This window comes from Hippoglossus hippoglossus, chromosome 6 (assembly GCF_009819705.1).
Source record: "Hippoglossus hippoglossus isolate fHipHip1 chromosome 6, fHipHip1.pri, whole genome shotgun sequence".
In the NCBI taxonomy this organism is placed as follows: domain Eukaryota; kingdom Metazoa; phylum Chordata; class Actinopteri; order Pleuronectiformes; family Pleuronectidae; genus Hippoglossus; species Hippoglossus hippoglossus.
Genome location: NC_047156.1, coordinates 13,721,001 through 13,735,796, shown reverse-complemented (window position 1 = coordinate 13,735,796; position 14,796 = coordinate 13,721,001). Strand labels below are relative to the sequence as shown.

At 44.2% G+C, this 14,796-nt stretch overlaps 1 protein-coding gene across 1 annotated transcript in view; it reads left to right on the top strand.

Moving 5' to 3' along the window:
- Positions 1 to 14,796, top strand: part of tmem266 (transmembrane protein 266) — a 28,512-nt gene that overhangs the window by 1,743 nt on the left and 11,973 nt on the right. The window contains exons 2-3 of the mRNA XM_034586949.1: positions 382 to 490; positions 6,031 to 6,219. Coding sequence (XP_034442840.1) covers positions 477 to 490; positions 6,031 to 6,219 — 203 coding nt within the window. The 5' untranslated portion in view covers positions 382 to 476. The remainder of the gene's footprint in view (positions 1 to 381; positions 491 to 6,030; positions 6,220 to 14,796) is intronic.

Below are 14,796 nucleotides of genomic sequence, written 5' to 3'. Positions count from 1 at the left end.
GGCCCCTGATTCACAGAGCGGAGCGTATATTGGAGGAGATTTAAAATCCATTACAGTTTAGTGCTCCCCAGGAAAGTAGTTGAATGGAGCTGAAGTTAGGACAGGGCGCCTTCGAGGGAAGTACAAGAAGTGATACTACACTGATAATTGTGCATGTATTTGTGTTTTAAAACCCAACTGTAAATATATATTTTACAGTTTGGGGCTGGTAGTTCATTCATGACCTTGGAAACAGCAGTTGGCAAATCAATTTCCTAATGAGATCTATTAGTGGAGCTTCCAATCATCTCTCATCCTCAGCAGACAGATTATATCCTGTGATTTACTGCATTTATGTTCTTTCCCTGTTGTAATGACATTGCTCTGTTGTATTTTTTGTAGGTGTGGTAGGAGCCAGGTCTCTGCGGTGGTGAAATCACATTTCACACTTGAGGTCACTTATTGTGGACGTCTATTTGCTGCAACAAGACCTCAACATGAGCAATTCCCAGTAAGTATACCACCCACCCGCAGGAGTCCTGTTAGAAACCACGTTCAGGAGAGTGTGAAATCTGAAATATCTATTTATGAACGTCTTACGCAAAGGACACCTCGCCGTGGTAGAGGATATGACGATCAGAACGTGACCTCCATATTCTCCTGCCCCTCCTGTGGTTGACTTTGAACAGGGCTCAGTGGGGGGAAAGCGGAGCTCGGCGCGGCCTGGTCCGGCATCTCTGAGAGTGAGAAAGCTAGTCCCCGTCGGCGTCTCTTAGCATTCAGGAGGGATGTTCACTTGTCATCTTCTCTTATTAATAATTACTCTGTGTGAGGTCCTCCAGACAGGCCCTGCATTCTGATGACAGCCAGGGTTGGGGCTAAGAGAAAGGGAAGAGGGAGGGAGCAGGGCAACTGAATGGAGTGGGAGGAGGTGGAGTAGAGTGGAGGGGGAGTGAGGGGTGAATGCAAAATGGGTTCAGTCAGCTGCATCTACTGGTTAAAGGCACAGGGTGCTGCTGCTTGCAACCACCACAGATCACCGGCCGGGCCTCGGAGCAGCTGATGGTTGCACTGGGTCTAAAATGTCTATCACCAGAGAGAATGTGTGCATGTAAAGAATATACTGACTGGTTTTTAGTACAAAGGCATGATTTAATGCTGCTGAACGCTGCTGAGACTCTGTGAAGTGACAGATGGGGAAACTCTCATGCAGAGGAAGGTCTTTGGAGTTATTTTCACCCCTGCTCTCCCAGACTTGATGCAGCTGTAACCTCCCACCCACGGTTCTCTCTCTCTCTCCCCCTTTAAACAGGGAGAGGCAACGTGGAAAAATAGATGCTCAAACACAATTAAATTCAATCAGCTTTTTCACATAGTTTAATGTAACAAAACGTAAAATTGTTTTATTTCTGCATGTGCTTCACGTCGTGTGTGCAAAGAGGAAAATGAAACAGAAAGATAACACAGCCTTCCTGATGAAGCCCAGCTCTTATTATTCGCTCATGTGTGGAGCCGTTTGTACATTATTTATTTTTTTCTCATTCAGTGCACAAAGAGCAAACACCACACACCCGGAGGAGCCCACTGGCTCTGAAACAGGTCAGCTAACATGTAACTAACCTCGGAGTCACATGATCCGGTGCCACGTTGCTCCTAATTCCTCGGCACGATGACTGCAGAGAAATCCGCTGATTGGAAATCCACTGAAAAAAGGAACTGTTATCTATGATTATGTCATCAATCTGATTTTTCTTTGAATTGAGAATTGCCCTTCTCAGTTTTATTTTTGCGCAATATGTTTAAGGTGATTGCAGATTTTCTAGTCTACTAAGAGGCTTCAACTGCCATTCACTATATTTCCGTTACACAGTTTATACTTATATTAAGATTATGTTGGATCATAGTGTTTGAAGTATTACTGAGTCAGTTTGACTTTCAAAAAATAATACCTTATTCCAATATATTTATTTATTGATATCCTTTTCCAAATATGCATTAATCTTTAGAATAATACAATCAATGACTAAAGGTCTGTTTAAAGAATGAATTTTGTAATATTCAATTGTTTTCCTCAACATTTAAGGACAAAATGCAACAAAAAATACAAAATAAAATACTCAATAGTGCATCAAGTGGGTGAAGCTGGAAGTATAGTGCCCATTAGTAATTATTAATGGCATGAGTAACTTTCTAAAGACGAGATTGCCCTTGTGGTTTTCTGTTCTTTTAATTACCTTTAAGATTTGCGTCTCGAGGGGAAATGAATGGACATAGGGCTGAGTATGAAATTGTTAATTGACAGAACCACTTATTGTTGGAGTTGGTCACAAATAGACGCTGATTTGATTTGTAGATCAGTCAGCTGCTGTTGCGATGTCTGCAGAGTAAATCTTAATGTCTTAATGTCATTTTAGTCTCACTAATTTGGGCGATATATGGATATTCTATGGATTCAAAGGTGGTTTCTCTCTTCACTGATGCAGTGAGTTTGTCAACATTTGTCTAAAAGGTCTGATCTTACAAATGGTGCATTGGGTCAGGAGCTTGTGGACGAGCTGCTGCTGGAAAATCTTGCCGGTGCCCATTTAAGCGATTTGGCACATTGATCCCACTTCCCTGATGATATCAGAACAGTGAAAAGCACCAAAGAGTAGCTGAGTGTCCTTTCTACAAACTTAGTGGCTAAGACGGAGCGGATGGGCTGCAGACAGCTGGACAGAAATACTGTGGCAGTGAGCTCTCGGAATGACAATGATACCCATGCCCTCTGCAAACCACAAGTTCATGCTGAGGCAGCACTTTAAACTCCAACAAAGTGACTGAAGCAGATAATTTATCGCTCTGAATAGGCGATTTTAAAATATGAGGCGACAGACATCAGTCAAACACCATATCACTTTGATAGAAAATCTTTACCATAATCAATTTGCTCAGTGTCATGTCAGAATTACATAACGTTATGTTAATCAGGAGCTGTTGTTAATGTTTAATTTGAACAAACTTCTTATTAAGAGCTATTTATCCTCGGAAAGTTGACTCTACATGTTTCAAAACTATAAGTAGACGACTCACTCCTGACAAAAACTCCAGCTTCGGCCCTGGAAGTGAACAAATTCCCTTCTGATGTCTCCTATGTCAGCATTTTAACCTCCTTCATGTGCGCGGGTTTTAGCATTCACAGTAGAAAGATATAAATGAGTTTTTATACTTTCCGTCGAGTTCAGCAGTATTTGACTTGAGTGCCATTTGAGTACCTTTCTCACAGAAGGCGGCAGAAAACTGGGGATGGGAATAGATTTCAAGTGAGATTCATTTAACGTCCAGATCTATGGAACCACTGAGTCCTGCCAAGAGGGACGTTCGTATATAAAATATATAAGTGAAAACATTCGGGCTTTTATGTGTTTCCCAGAAATGTGTTGCTGAAGTGGATTGTCTCCATGGAGGGTCACATCATCAAGGCACGATCTCAGCAGGCTATCATATTTTTATCTATCTATTGATCACTGCGTAGTGATTTATGGGGATGTGATGTGAAAATGCAGGGGGGAGTAACTATGGATTGCTGTCACCGTGGAGAAGCCCATTCCTGGCATTTATTATATTCATAAAACCCAGATTATAAATGTATAGTTTCACATTCTACAAATTCATACATATTGCATCTTTGACCTATACATATCCAACCAGAGTGGCACAGTATATAGCATAAACCTCCGCCAAGGCACAACTGTCTCCGTATGAAACCACATTTAAATAAACTAGATCCAGATTATTTCCTGAGAAATCAAAGAAAAATACCATATTTCAAAATGTCAAAGAATCCTGGATCCACCTCCTAATCCAGCTAAGAAACACACAAACAAAACAAACACAGATGAAAACATCACCTCCTTGTCAGAGGTCAACTTGTGTGTAGTATTACATGTAACAACAGTGTAATTACCGTAACATGAGTCCTGAGTAGGTGAACAGTTTTGAGAAGTTGGGGGACTACATTCTTAACACATGGCTGTACCGTAGGAACAATACCATGCAAACTAAAAAGACACTGTTGGTGCCTTTTCGGGCTTAGTGGTCACCCTGAGCTCTTCCTCTGTATTACTGTGAGATCCCCCCCCCCCGGCAATGCACGCTCCGCGTTAACCTTTTTGCTTCCTCGTGGCATTTGCTAATATGGCATGAGCCTCTGAAAGGATCCCAGCCTGTAGCATGCCACTGGCTGTCCTTGCCTGAATCGTTGAAGGGTGCAGTGTTCAGATGTGAAGCCTCCGCTCCTCTCCCCGGGATGGCAACCAGCCACTCCACCGGCCTCTGCACATAATGGCTCCTGGCCTGCTCTGTGATTGTCTGGAAACGTGAGTTTGATGCACTAAACAGTTTGTGTCTGTCATGACCGATTAGCGTCCTTGTTGCGGTTTGGTCTGAGGTGCCAAGTCCACGGATAGCGCTGGTGTGTGCAGCTGTGTGTTTGTGGCGAGCATGTTGATATACGGGCGTTTGACCCTCAAGCTGAACAACACATGGAGTGAGCAGGACTGAGAGGAGTTTGCGTTGGATATTTCTCATGTTCAGAAAATAAAGATTCTTGATTTTCTGTTAGAAAAACAAACACCTTCCACGTCAGTCTATTAAACAGCCATTAGTCAAGAAGCAAGACAGGGAAAACAAAGAGCTACCTTTCTCCCATGACCGCCCACTTCACATTCACCAGGAAGGTGGGTCTGCTCTGTGATCTCCGACTAACCGTCTCCTCCCACAGCTTCACCTCCAGCACACAGAGGTTGTAGAATTTACCAACCCAGTAGCTTTTGTTCCCTGGTATCTTGTAATCAATGCCTTCCTCCACCGTTAAGTATCGGGGTTATTGATGTCTCCACGCTGGGTGCACTGGGACGGCTGCCAAGCTGCGTGAGCCTCCTGTTCCAGGGTGACTTCTCCTTGTTCACTATTGGCTGCGGAGCTCGAAAGGATCACACGCACACGCACGCACACGCACACACACCCCTGCATGTTTAAATTTGAGGACCTCATTGGCAGATTAAACGACTCTTTCTCTGGTTCTGCCAAACATCGCCGTCCTCAGCGGAAATACAGTAGAGAAATAAAAAAGGGGTAAAAAAAAAAATACTGAGATGATAATTTTTTTGATCAACAAATATAAATACTGTTTGGTTTTAGTATTCAGTCGGATAGAAACACAGATAAAGCCTCAGAGAATCTTAATTATCCTATTTTATTTATTCACTTTACAACTTCATTTAATGGCCCCTCTGATACAGTGAATTAATGTGCTGTGCTTTAACAACAATCCAATCCAGGAGAGGAGTGATGGATGTTGTGATTAAAAGGTCACTTTTAAACATCTGACATATCAGGTGTTTGAGCGAAATCGATTGAGACTAATAGATTTTGACTTCCGCCAAGGAGGTTATGTTTGTTTGTTAGCAAGATTACAGAAAAAGTACGGGACAGATTTCCACGAAACTTGGTGGAAGTATGCGATATGGGGTATCAGTCACTATTGGGCAACTGGGCTAGCGTCACCTAAATTTAAGTGAACAGTTTCAGTCCGATGAATGGAAGCAATTGGCCTAAGCTGTACAAATGGTTTGTAGTTAAAAAAAACAGTATCTGTAATGTTTTAATCGATAAACTGTTAATCTGTGGGGCGTGTAAATTGTTATAGTGGTTTGAGTGCAACACACTCTGCTCCTGAGAAATGTAGATCAACTTGTCATGTAAACACTGGAAACAAGGAACTCCCACCATGTTTGTGTCTTCATTCATCAGAAAAAAGCAGAGTCCCAGTTGTTATTTTCACACTTTGCTACCTGAAGCATTTTCAGCATATATTCATTGGCTAATTCCAATAATCAGCTCACTTTGACATCTACAGCTTCCACTTCCACTCTGTGACTGTAATGTTGCTCCGTGTGTGTGTGTGTGTGTGTGTGTGTGTGTGTGTGTGTGTGTGTGTGTGTGTGTGTGTGTGTGTGTGTGTGTGTGTGTGTGTGTGTGTGTGTGTGTGTGTGTGTGTGTGTGTCACAGGGTTCCTCCACGGGCAGGGATCTCGGAGCTGGAGGTGATCTCCCAGCAGGTGGAGGAGGACAACCAGTGCATTGCCCCCGTCCAACTGGTCAGCTTCGCCTACAGGGACTTGCCTCTGGCCGCCCTGGACATATCCCTCGCTGGATCACAGCTCATCTCGAACCCAGATGAAGAGGACAACAGAGAGGGGTACGTCCATTTGCTCTCTGCTGTTGCTTGACAGTTTGGCCACTGGCAGTACAAAAAACCAAACATATTTCATGATCCTGATTTTGTTAACTACTCATGAGTGGTTTGGTCGTCCTGAAACAACCTGAGTGTGTTCACTGTAGAGAAAGAGGTGCTGAATTCGAGGAATGTGAAGTTGAGGATTCAGTCCTGAAACAACATGAAACGTAACACTTTCATTTTGATGGTTTGAAGGGAATCAGAGATCACACATTTTGAGGAAGCTGCGAACAAATTACTTTTTGCGATTATCAATGAAATCTTTCCATAATTAAATTGTATACTAAGAAGCTGAAGGTGTAATTACATATTGACTAATGTTGGCCAACACAGCTGCGAAGATACTGGAGATACGCTCTCTGAGACATTGTCTCTGCTTGTTGCTTGAAAGCGCTTCATCCATAATTAAGGCAGAATTGCAATTAGTACAATCTATAATCTACCCTGGCAGAGAATAGCTCTGCCGTCACTCTCTGCATTGCCCGTTATTGCACATGGTAATTACGCTTGACGTATTGAATCACCCTTCGTTTTATATTAGAGTCCTGGAGTCGGGGGATATTTGCCGATGAATTTATTAGTGTCACCGTTTTAAATGGACAATGTCTCATTTCAGTTCAATGACACAGCGATTTCTCACCAGCAGAACGGCTTCTGTTCACGGTGTCGACTTCTGGTGGAACACAAAGAGTGTTGTTAGCGCCGTAGCTTTCCTGAAATGCCAGCGCCTTGCGTCTTGTGTTTCTGACCACGAGGGCCGCTTGTCCTGGGTTTGTGTTGTTGTTCTCATCGACCACATTGGCCTGCCGCAGGCCCGACACTCTCAGGACAGGCCACACCCCTCCCAGAGCCAGAGTCCATGGCTCTCCCCTCAGGAAGCGTGACTCACAACCCTTTGGCTCGCTGAGATGCTGGCGTCCACGCAGAGAGAGAGTCAACAAACAGCATAAGCTTAATTAGAGCATCCGGCATTTTGCCATCCGAGCCCCGGTGTGTCAGCTGACCACGTCCGGCTGGACTTCACCTTGTGTGGCCCGGTCCGGCCGACGTCTCTGTGGGACAGAGTGCAGGGACAGATGGGTCCTGTCCCGAACACCCACTCTCTCATCCTACTTCGCATTTTTGTCACTGTCTCCTGATCACAAAAAGGACAGAAGTAGCAATGTCACAGCAGAGGGCAGGATGTGGCAGCCCAGCAACACTATCATCACAGGGGGCATTCTCATATGGCCCCATATGACACCCTGGTCCCCTGGGATTTGGCATCGTGCAGTGGAAAAGTCAGGCATAGTCAAGACGCGTCTCTGGCAGATTTATCAAGACAAGTGAGGGTCATTGGTTCTGATCAGAGAAATTACATCTTTAAGAAAGAGTCCAGAAAGTTTAGAAATATTTAGCGGAGTAAAGAAAGCAGTGATCTCTCGGTCTATGTGAGTGTCACAGTATTTCCAGAGCTTTTCAGATTAGAATTCCTGATCTTCCTGTCACAGACATCGTAAGATGCACCTGTCGTCACAGTTTCATACCCACACGTTCGTCGCCTTTTGAAAAAATCTGTTGTACGTCGTTACAGGTCCTAGCTGCCTTTGTGACTCATGTGTGTAACATCGGAGGAATGACACAAAGGTGGGATGTGTTGTCTGAAGCGAAAAATAATTAGTGTAATCAAGACCATCGCAGGCCCTAATGACAGATCAGTGAACTGACTGATCTGTGTCGGCTCTGTAATGTGTTTTTCTTCTTGTTTTTGGAATGTGCCTTCACAGAGACTCCTCCACACACTGTAGGCTAATTATAGCACTTTTGTAAATGTGCAGAAGAATGTAAACCCACTTTCATCGCCTCCCAGCCGGTGTTGCAGTGGCTCTGTGCTTGGATTTTGACGATTAGCAGGACGGTGTGTTGTCACAAACTACTGTGACTTGCATTCCAGAGACACCGACATATCTGAGCCAAGTTCTTGTCTAGATGTGATAACGTCCTGTGGTAGTAGGTCCATGAGCAGGTGCAGTCGGATATCAATTTGATAACAAAAATGTGCTTTGGAAAAACATTCATGTCAATGGAATCACTTTATTTCAAAGGTCAGAGATGAAAAACCAAATGGCTCATTGCTTCTAAACTGAGCCTAAATATCTGATGATGAGGTTTCGGTTTGGTTTGGTAAAAGCAGAGCAGTAGAATGCGCACCGGGGGAAGCACATGTCTTGCACGGCAGCTTCTCGTGGCTCTTTAAGAGGAGACGTGGGCGATCATGTAGGAGGTGGATGTTCTTGCGGACTACAAGGGGCACACGCAGTACATGCAGATCCTGTGCAGTGGTGAGCTGGGTGGAAGTATTAATAGATTCCACCATCTTCCCCAGAAGTTGCTGGAAAGTCCAAGATGAGGGCGGCGTCAATGCAAATCCACATTTATTCACAATTGTTGTCCCATTTGTGTCGGTGTGTTCTTTTTAAAATCCAGCTTCTTCATCTCAGAGTACAAGATTTTTATTTTGGGGAATTTAATGTCTTTATTTGATCCTGTCAGAGGAGACAGAGGGGAAATATAAAGAAAGAGAGCGTTCTGTCACTTCACACTTTCCTTTTCCTATTCAACAATCCTGTAGCAACCAATGCTTAATAGGGAATAAACAGGTATTTAATAGGCATGTGTTTATGTTTTCATCAGTGTTTCTTTGTTTGATTGCTAGCAGGATTTTGCAAAAACTACTGAACCAATGTCCAATTTTGTGGACCCAAAGCAGGAACCATTAGATCCCCCCATTTGTCCAGATTTGTCCTGATTTGAGTGATTTCTTTCTTAGCTCACGTCCCATCCTTCCACCAAGTTTTGTGGAAATCAGTAGTTTTTGCGTAACCCAGCAAAAGACAGGGACCAAAACAGAACCTCCTCCGCAGAGATAATAATTTCAGAATACTTGCACATCTCAGGTGACTTTTTGGATAAGATAAGGAGGCAGTTAGTCACAGATAGAATCAGGTATGTGTTACTGGTTTTAACAATGGTGCAGCAACTAGCTGGTGTATTGAGATTGCATTGCATTGATAGGTTTGGGTAGAACTCTTGGCGTCGGTCTGTAGACCTCAGGCTGCACATCCTGCACTTGTCATAGGTTATCATCCCCAGATCAGCCTCCTGTCCACAGCAGCACTAGCAGCATATGCCGCTGATCTCCAGGGGCCAGACTGAAGAGGTGTGAGGCACTGCAGAAATGACAGATGGTTCATATGGGTCAACCTGCCGCTTTGACTGGAGGAGAGTGGAGGCGGAGCGGATCAAGATCCAGGATGGACGGAGGAACGGAGCTGACAACCCTCTTCCATGCTTTCATTCAGAAAGCTGATGGCTACAGATCACAGGGAGATGGCTTCAGTTGATGAATGTCATGTGTTGGATTGCAGTGTGGGATTAACCCTGCGACGTGTTGCATGGTGACAGCCGCAGCTGATCCCTGGTTTGCTCATATTTGGATCATATTAGATAAGCACAGGTCAGGGCAGATTGATTTCATCACTCCACACAGCGCTCAGGCCTCCCACAGTGAAGTAAAGTTCTCCAGCCACTTCTCGTTCCCTCCAGTGCATTAATACAGCAGCATGTCGGCCTGCACATAATCAAACCCGGGTGGAAATGCTCAAGGTTGAAGGAAGATGGAATAATTAGAAAAAATCTAGACTGCAGAATATATATGTGAAGGACCTTGCCAGACTCGAGTATGAATCTTGGCAGCAGCGATATTTCATGGGGATTTAGAAGCGGAGCCGTACTACACCTGTTCCGTGTTGATGGATGTGTGAAAAAGAGAGCAGGATTTCTCCCCCCCCACCCCCCCGTCTGACTCTATTTCAAACACACAGAGAGGAACAGTCCTCTCCATCAAATTGGCTCTCTTGCCCGGCACCATGCGACACAATAGATGACATTTGGGTGCCGGGGTTTGAGGGTTTGTTAATATTCACAGACATGCAAAGTGCAAGATTGCTTTTTAGGCTGAGAGCGAGAGAGATCAAGTGTCCTGGTGAAAACCCATTTATCAGGGACAGCTTGTCTGCTGCTTTGCACATGGAGCCCCATCCATCTCCATTTGCTTAGTATCTGTGGCCCAATTCCCTGGCGAAGACCTGCTCCGAATCTCCTCTGTTGGTTGTAAAGTGGTGCACGATGCTCGGAGTGAAGAGATGACAGGTGATCACGCTTGGAGACAAGTGGAGCAGTGCGGTTATACTGGAAAGCTGCATGCAGTTTCATTCAAATGATTTCTAGCCGGAGGGGGGTGCAGATACAAGGCCATTACTTAATTTTACTCTCATCGATTTCTCTTCATTTGATTTGTTAATTTCCCACAAAAATGTTAATTCCCCGGGTGTGAGGCTGTGGAAGATTAATGACAATGAGACATCTCGGCTCTACAATGCATCATTTATTATCCACGATAGCTTCACTTTATTCAGCATATTTATTGCTTTGCTGGTGTCCCTCTCTCCGGGTCTCTTTTCTTTTTTTTCTGCCCACGATAACAGATGACCCTGCAGTGGTTATGGAGCAGCGGATTTAGCCCGTTGTTATTGTGGTATTTGTTATTTTCATAGGAGGATGCCGAACGTGTGCTTTCTCAATAATCTTAACGCTATCAGGTAGAAAAAATGCCTCTTCGAGTTTATAAAGTAAGTTGGGGAGCGTTTGTATCATTGAACAGCCTGAATGGGTTGAAGTCCTCCCACCTTTGCAGCCCAGTCGCCTGCAGGCACGCAGTCGTGGTCCATTTTCCCCGACTCGAACCTGCTGAGCTCAGCAGATTGTTGTGAATCGGCTGAAGTTTTACACTGGAGGGAGAACAGGGCCGTGTTGTTATCAGTGCAGAGAGAGAAACTGAGAGGAGACAGAAAACCTGAGTCAAGTGCTATCATTGTCTTAGTATTAGTATCTCACACTGCCCCTTGTGCTATCAAAGAACAAATGGAACATGTAATGTGGTACATGTCACTTAATAGTCAACGAGATCCATGAGCTTTCTGATACTGGAAAAGAACATAGTCCGTCAAAGTAATCACTAACATGTCAAATAAATAATATTTTGGATACATTTTTTTTACACCAAGGCACCATTAGGGTGCATAGATACATATAAGCTTTCCCAAGCTATTTAAAGTTATGGAAATGATGCTCGGGGATGCAGTGGTTAACACTGTCGACCTACAGAAAGGTCACGATTTAAATCCTAGTTCGGCCGGGGGTCGTTCAGTGTGGAGTTTGCATGTTCTCCCCTTGTCTGTGATGGTTTCTCTACGGGAAATTCCATTCCAAACACATGCAGATGGGGATGGGGTAATTGGTGTAAATGTGAGAGTGAGTTTTTTTTTGTCTCTGTATGTTGGTCCTTTCAATTTCCTTTATTTGTTACTTTCTAGATCAATAAACGAATTCCTTCCCTGTCTGCAAAAAGTCATAAAATGATCAAAAATAAAGTGAAATGAAAGATTCCTGCTGATATCATCCAACTGCTTGTTTGTTCTAACCAACGGTCCAGAATCTAGAAACCTAACCACATAAGACAGAGAGCAGATGTAAGCAGAGCATCACATGCTCACACTGGAGAAGCTGGAATCAGCAAATGTTGGGCATTTTTGCTTTGCATCAATAAATCATATGTTTGTATAAGGGAAATGCTTTGAGCAGCACTGGTCTGATCATGTAGAGAACGGACTGTCTGCCTTCATGTGTTTTTTTTACACTCATCCCATGATTTATGGTTTTGGAAGCAAGGGTAACCGCGGGGCCAATGCCACAGATCTGTGGCCTACAACGTGCTGAGTTTTCTTTGGGGTCGAGCAGTGATACTGATGTGAATGTGTAATCAAGACATTTATCAAGAGTTCCAATCAATTATTTAGAACCCTGGCAACGCAAGTCGTTCACACACATTATTTTAGACTTTCCTCTACATGCAGTTTCAAGGAGATGTTAGAGTTTGTATTTGTTCTGTGTGTGAGTGTGAGTGTATGTGTGTGTCTGTTGTATGTGTGTGTGTGTGTGTGTGTGTGTGTGTGTGTGTGTGTGTGTGTGTGTGTGTGTGTGTGTGTGTGTGTGTGTGTGTGTGTGTGTGTGTGTGTGTGTGTGTGTGTGTGTGTTACGATCAATAGCTCAGACGACTTGATAGTCTTTCAGACTCATTACTTCTGAATGAATATGCCCCTTTTCCACTCTCCCCTCTCCCCTGCGCGCTCTCACTCCATTTTCTTAACTCACAAACACACAAACACAAAGCACCACCTCTCTGATTTAATTTCCATTTAACTTGCACCTAATGAGTTTACATTGTATTTTATCCTGTTTCAATTACAGGAGACACTATAATGAAAGAGATGCTCCTCGTGATATCGGGCCCCCCCCTCCGCACTGAGAGTTACTCAGCTGGGGCCGGAGCCAAAGCTCTGTCCTGTGTGTGTGTGTGTGTGTGTGTGAATGGGCCCCAGCAGAGCAAGCACACATTTCCCTCTGTGCCCGTCAGTCGTTCTGTCCTGTCTGTTGATTCGACTGGAGGCAGGTGGTGTCATGTGCAGGATGCCATCACTTCCATCTCAGGCCACTATCGATCAGTCTCATGATCTAATCCCCCCTCTCTCTCTCTGAACTGTCAGGGTCACTTCGATCTTCCCTCACTGCAGCCGCCGGCCGCTTGATGTCTTTATGAACCATGTCCACACCACGTGTAACTCTGTGTGTGTGTGTGTGTGTGTGTGTGTGTGTGTGTGTGTGTGTGTGTGTGTGTGTGTGTATGTGTGTGTGAGGATTTCTTTGCATGCACATATCTTGCATGACCAACGCTTGAGCTATTGCCCATTCGATCCTTACCAGCTGTGACCCTGGGAGAGAGTGAGGTGATTTTCATCCTTGGCTCCAGCGCTGAAGCCGCCCGACTTCCTCATAAATACTTCAGGTCCTCAGCGTTCAAGGTTTAAAGTCATTTCCCTAAAATTAAGTTTCTTAGCTTGGAGTGATCCATCACTGCCATTCACTCTGCTTCCAGACAGGGTTTTTCTTTACAGGTTTATTAAATTAATACTTTTTCTTGCCCGGCTTATGGGAGAGGTCTGAATGTATTATGATTCCACACAGCACAAGTTAAATCATGCTTTTCAATCCCGGAGCTAAGTGAGGTGTCTCTATTCCATCTTTGAACTAATGGTGCACAAATATCTGTCGACTGTGTGTTCGGTGTATCCTCAGGTAAATGTTTCTTTTTCTTGGCTCTCCTCCTCCTCCTCCTCCTCCACCGGCAAACGGGGTTTTGACTTTGCTCCTTGGGGTCAGATCGGTGCTGCACGGGGGAGAGTCTCTCTGGTGGCTGCTAATGATACCATTACCCTCCACCGCCTCTTTGCCACCCCAGGTGTTGAGCTCCTAATCTGCTGGCATTGGCTGGAACAGGGGGCTGCAGCAGAGGGCCCAGTGCACCAGTTGGCCTCCGGGAGAGCATCGACACAGCGTGGCAGAGCTCCAACCACTGCTGACCTTGGTGAAGGACGGAGAGGAAGTGTAGCTGTGTGAGGTTTTGCGACTTCTGCAAAAATGACACCGCTCAGCAAGATCTCCTCTCTCTTCTTCTACCTCATAGGATCAGTATATCATTTTTTTTATAGCTTGGCAATGATTGCTGTTGGTAATGGTTCTGAAAACACAGGCACGTCACTTCAGTGCAGTCCAACTGGCCAAGAAACAACAGACCAGTAGATAAGTTATAAACCAGCCAGGTTTTTTATTGTTTTTGAGGTGAAACCAGAATTAAACTCAAGCACAGTAAGACACAGTGGCACCAAAAAAGTCAGTAGTAGATTTTTTATAATAGAATTTCACCTTTCTTTTCTCATGGGGAATTATTAGTTTCAGCAACTATTTAGATTTTCTTTTAAACCAAAGTACTACACATCTTTTATTTCCGGCTCCTTGCTTGTAAGAATTAGCTGCTTTTCTTTGATAATGAACTGAGCATCTTTCGGGGTGTGGACAGCTGCTCACACAAAACAAGACATCTCAACACATTTTGTCTTACAAGTTATTTTTCACCCTTTTTACAGACCATTTACAGCCTTAACAGCCAATCCAGTAATTGAGATAAGAATAACTGGTTGCAGCCTTAATTGCGTCTGCCAGGGAGGTTAAGTTTATCTGTGTTTGTTTGGTAGTTAACAGGATTACACAAAAACTACTCAGCAGATTTCCATTAAATGCTTTGGAGGGGTGGGACATGACCAGAAAAGGAATCCACTACATTTTGGTGCAGATCCATATCAGCGGAAGAATCCAGTTTTTTTTCTCACTTTCTTTAACCTTGTGAAACAGGGGGGGGGGGGGGGGGGGGGGGGGGGGGGGGGTTCAACTCTTTTCCTTGATTTCCCAGAGAATAATTCATGGATCTGGATGAGAAAAATCATGCATGATTGGGGACTTATATTAATGAATGTGTGCAATTTCAGAACCAAATAAAAATCCAGATCTAATGAATTTAAATGTGGTTTCATACAGTGACCGTTG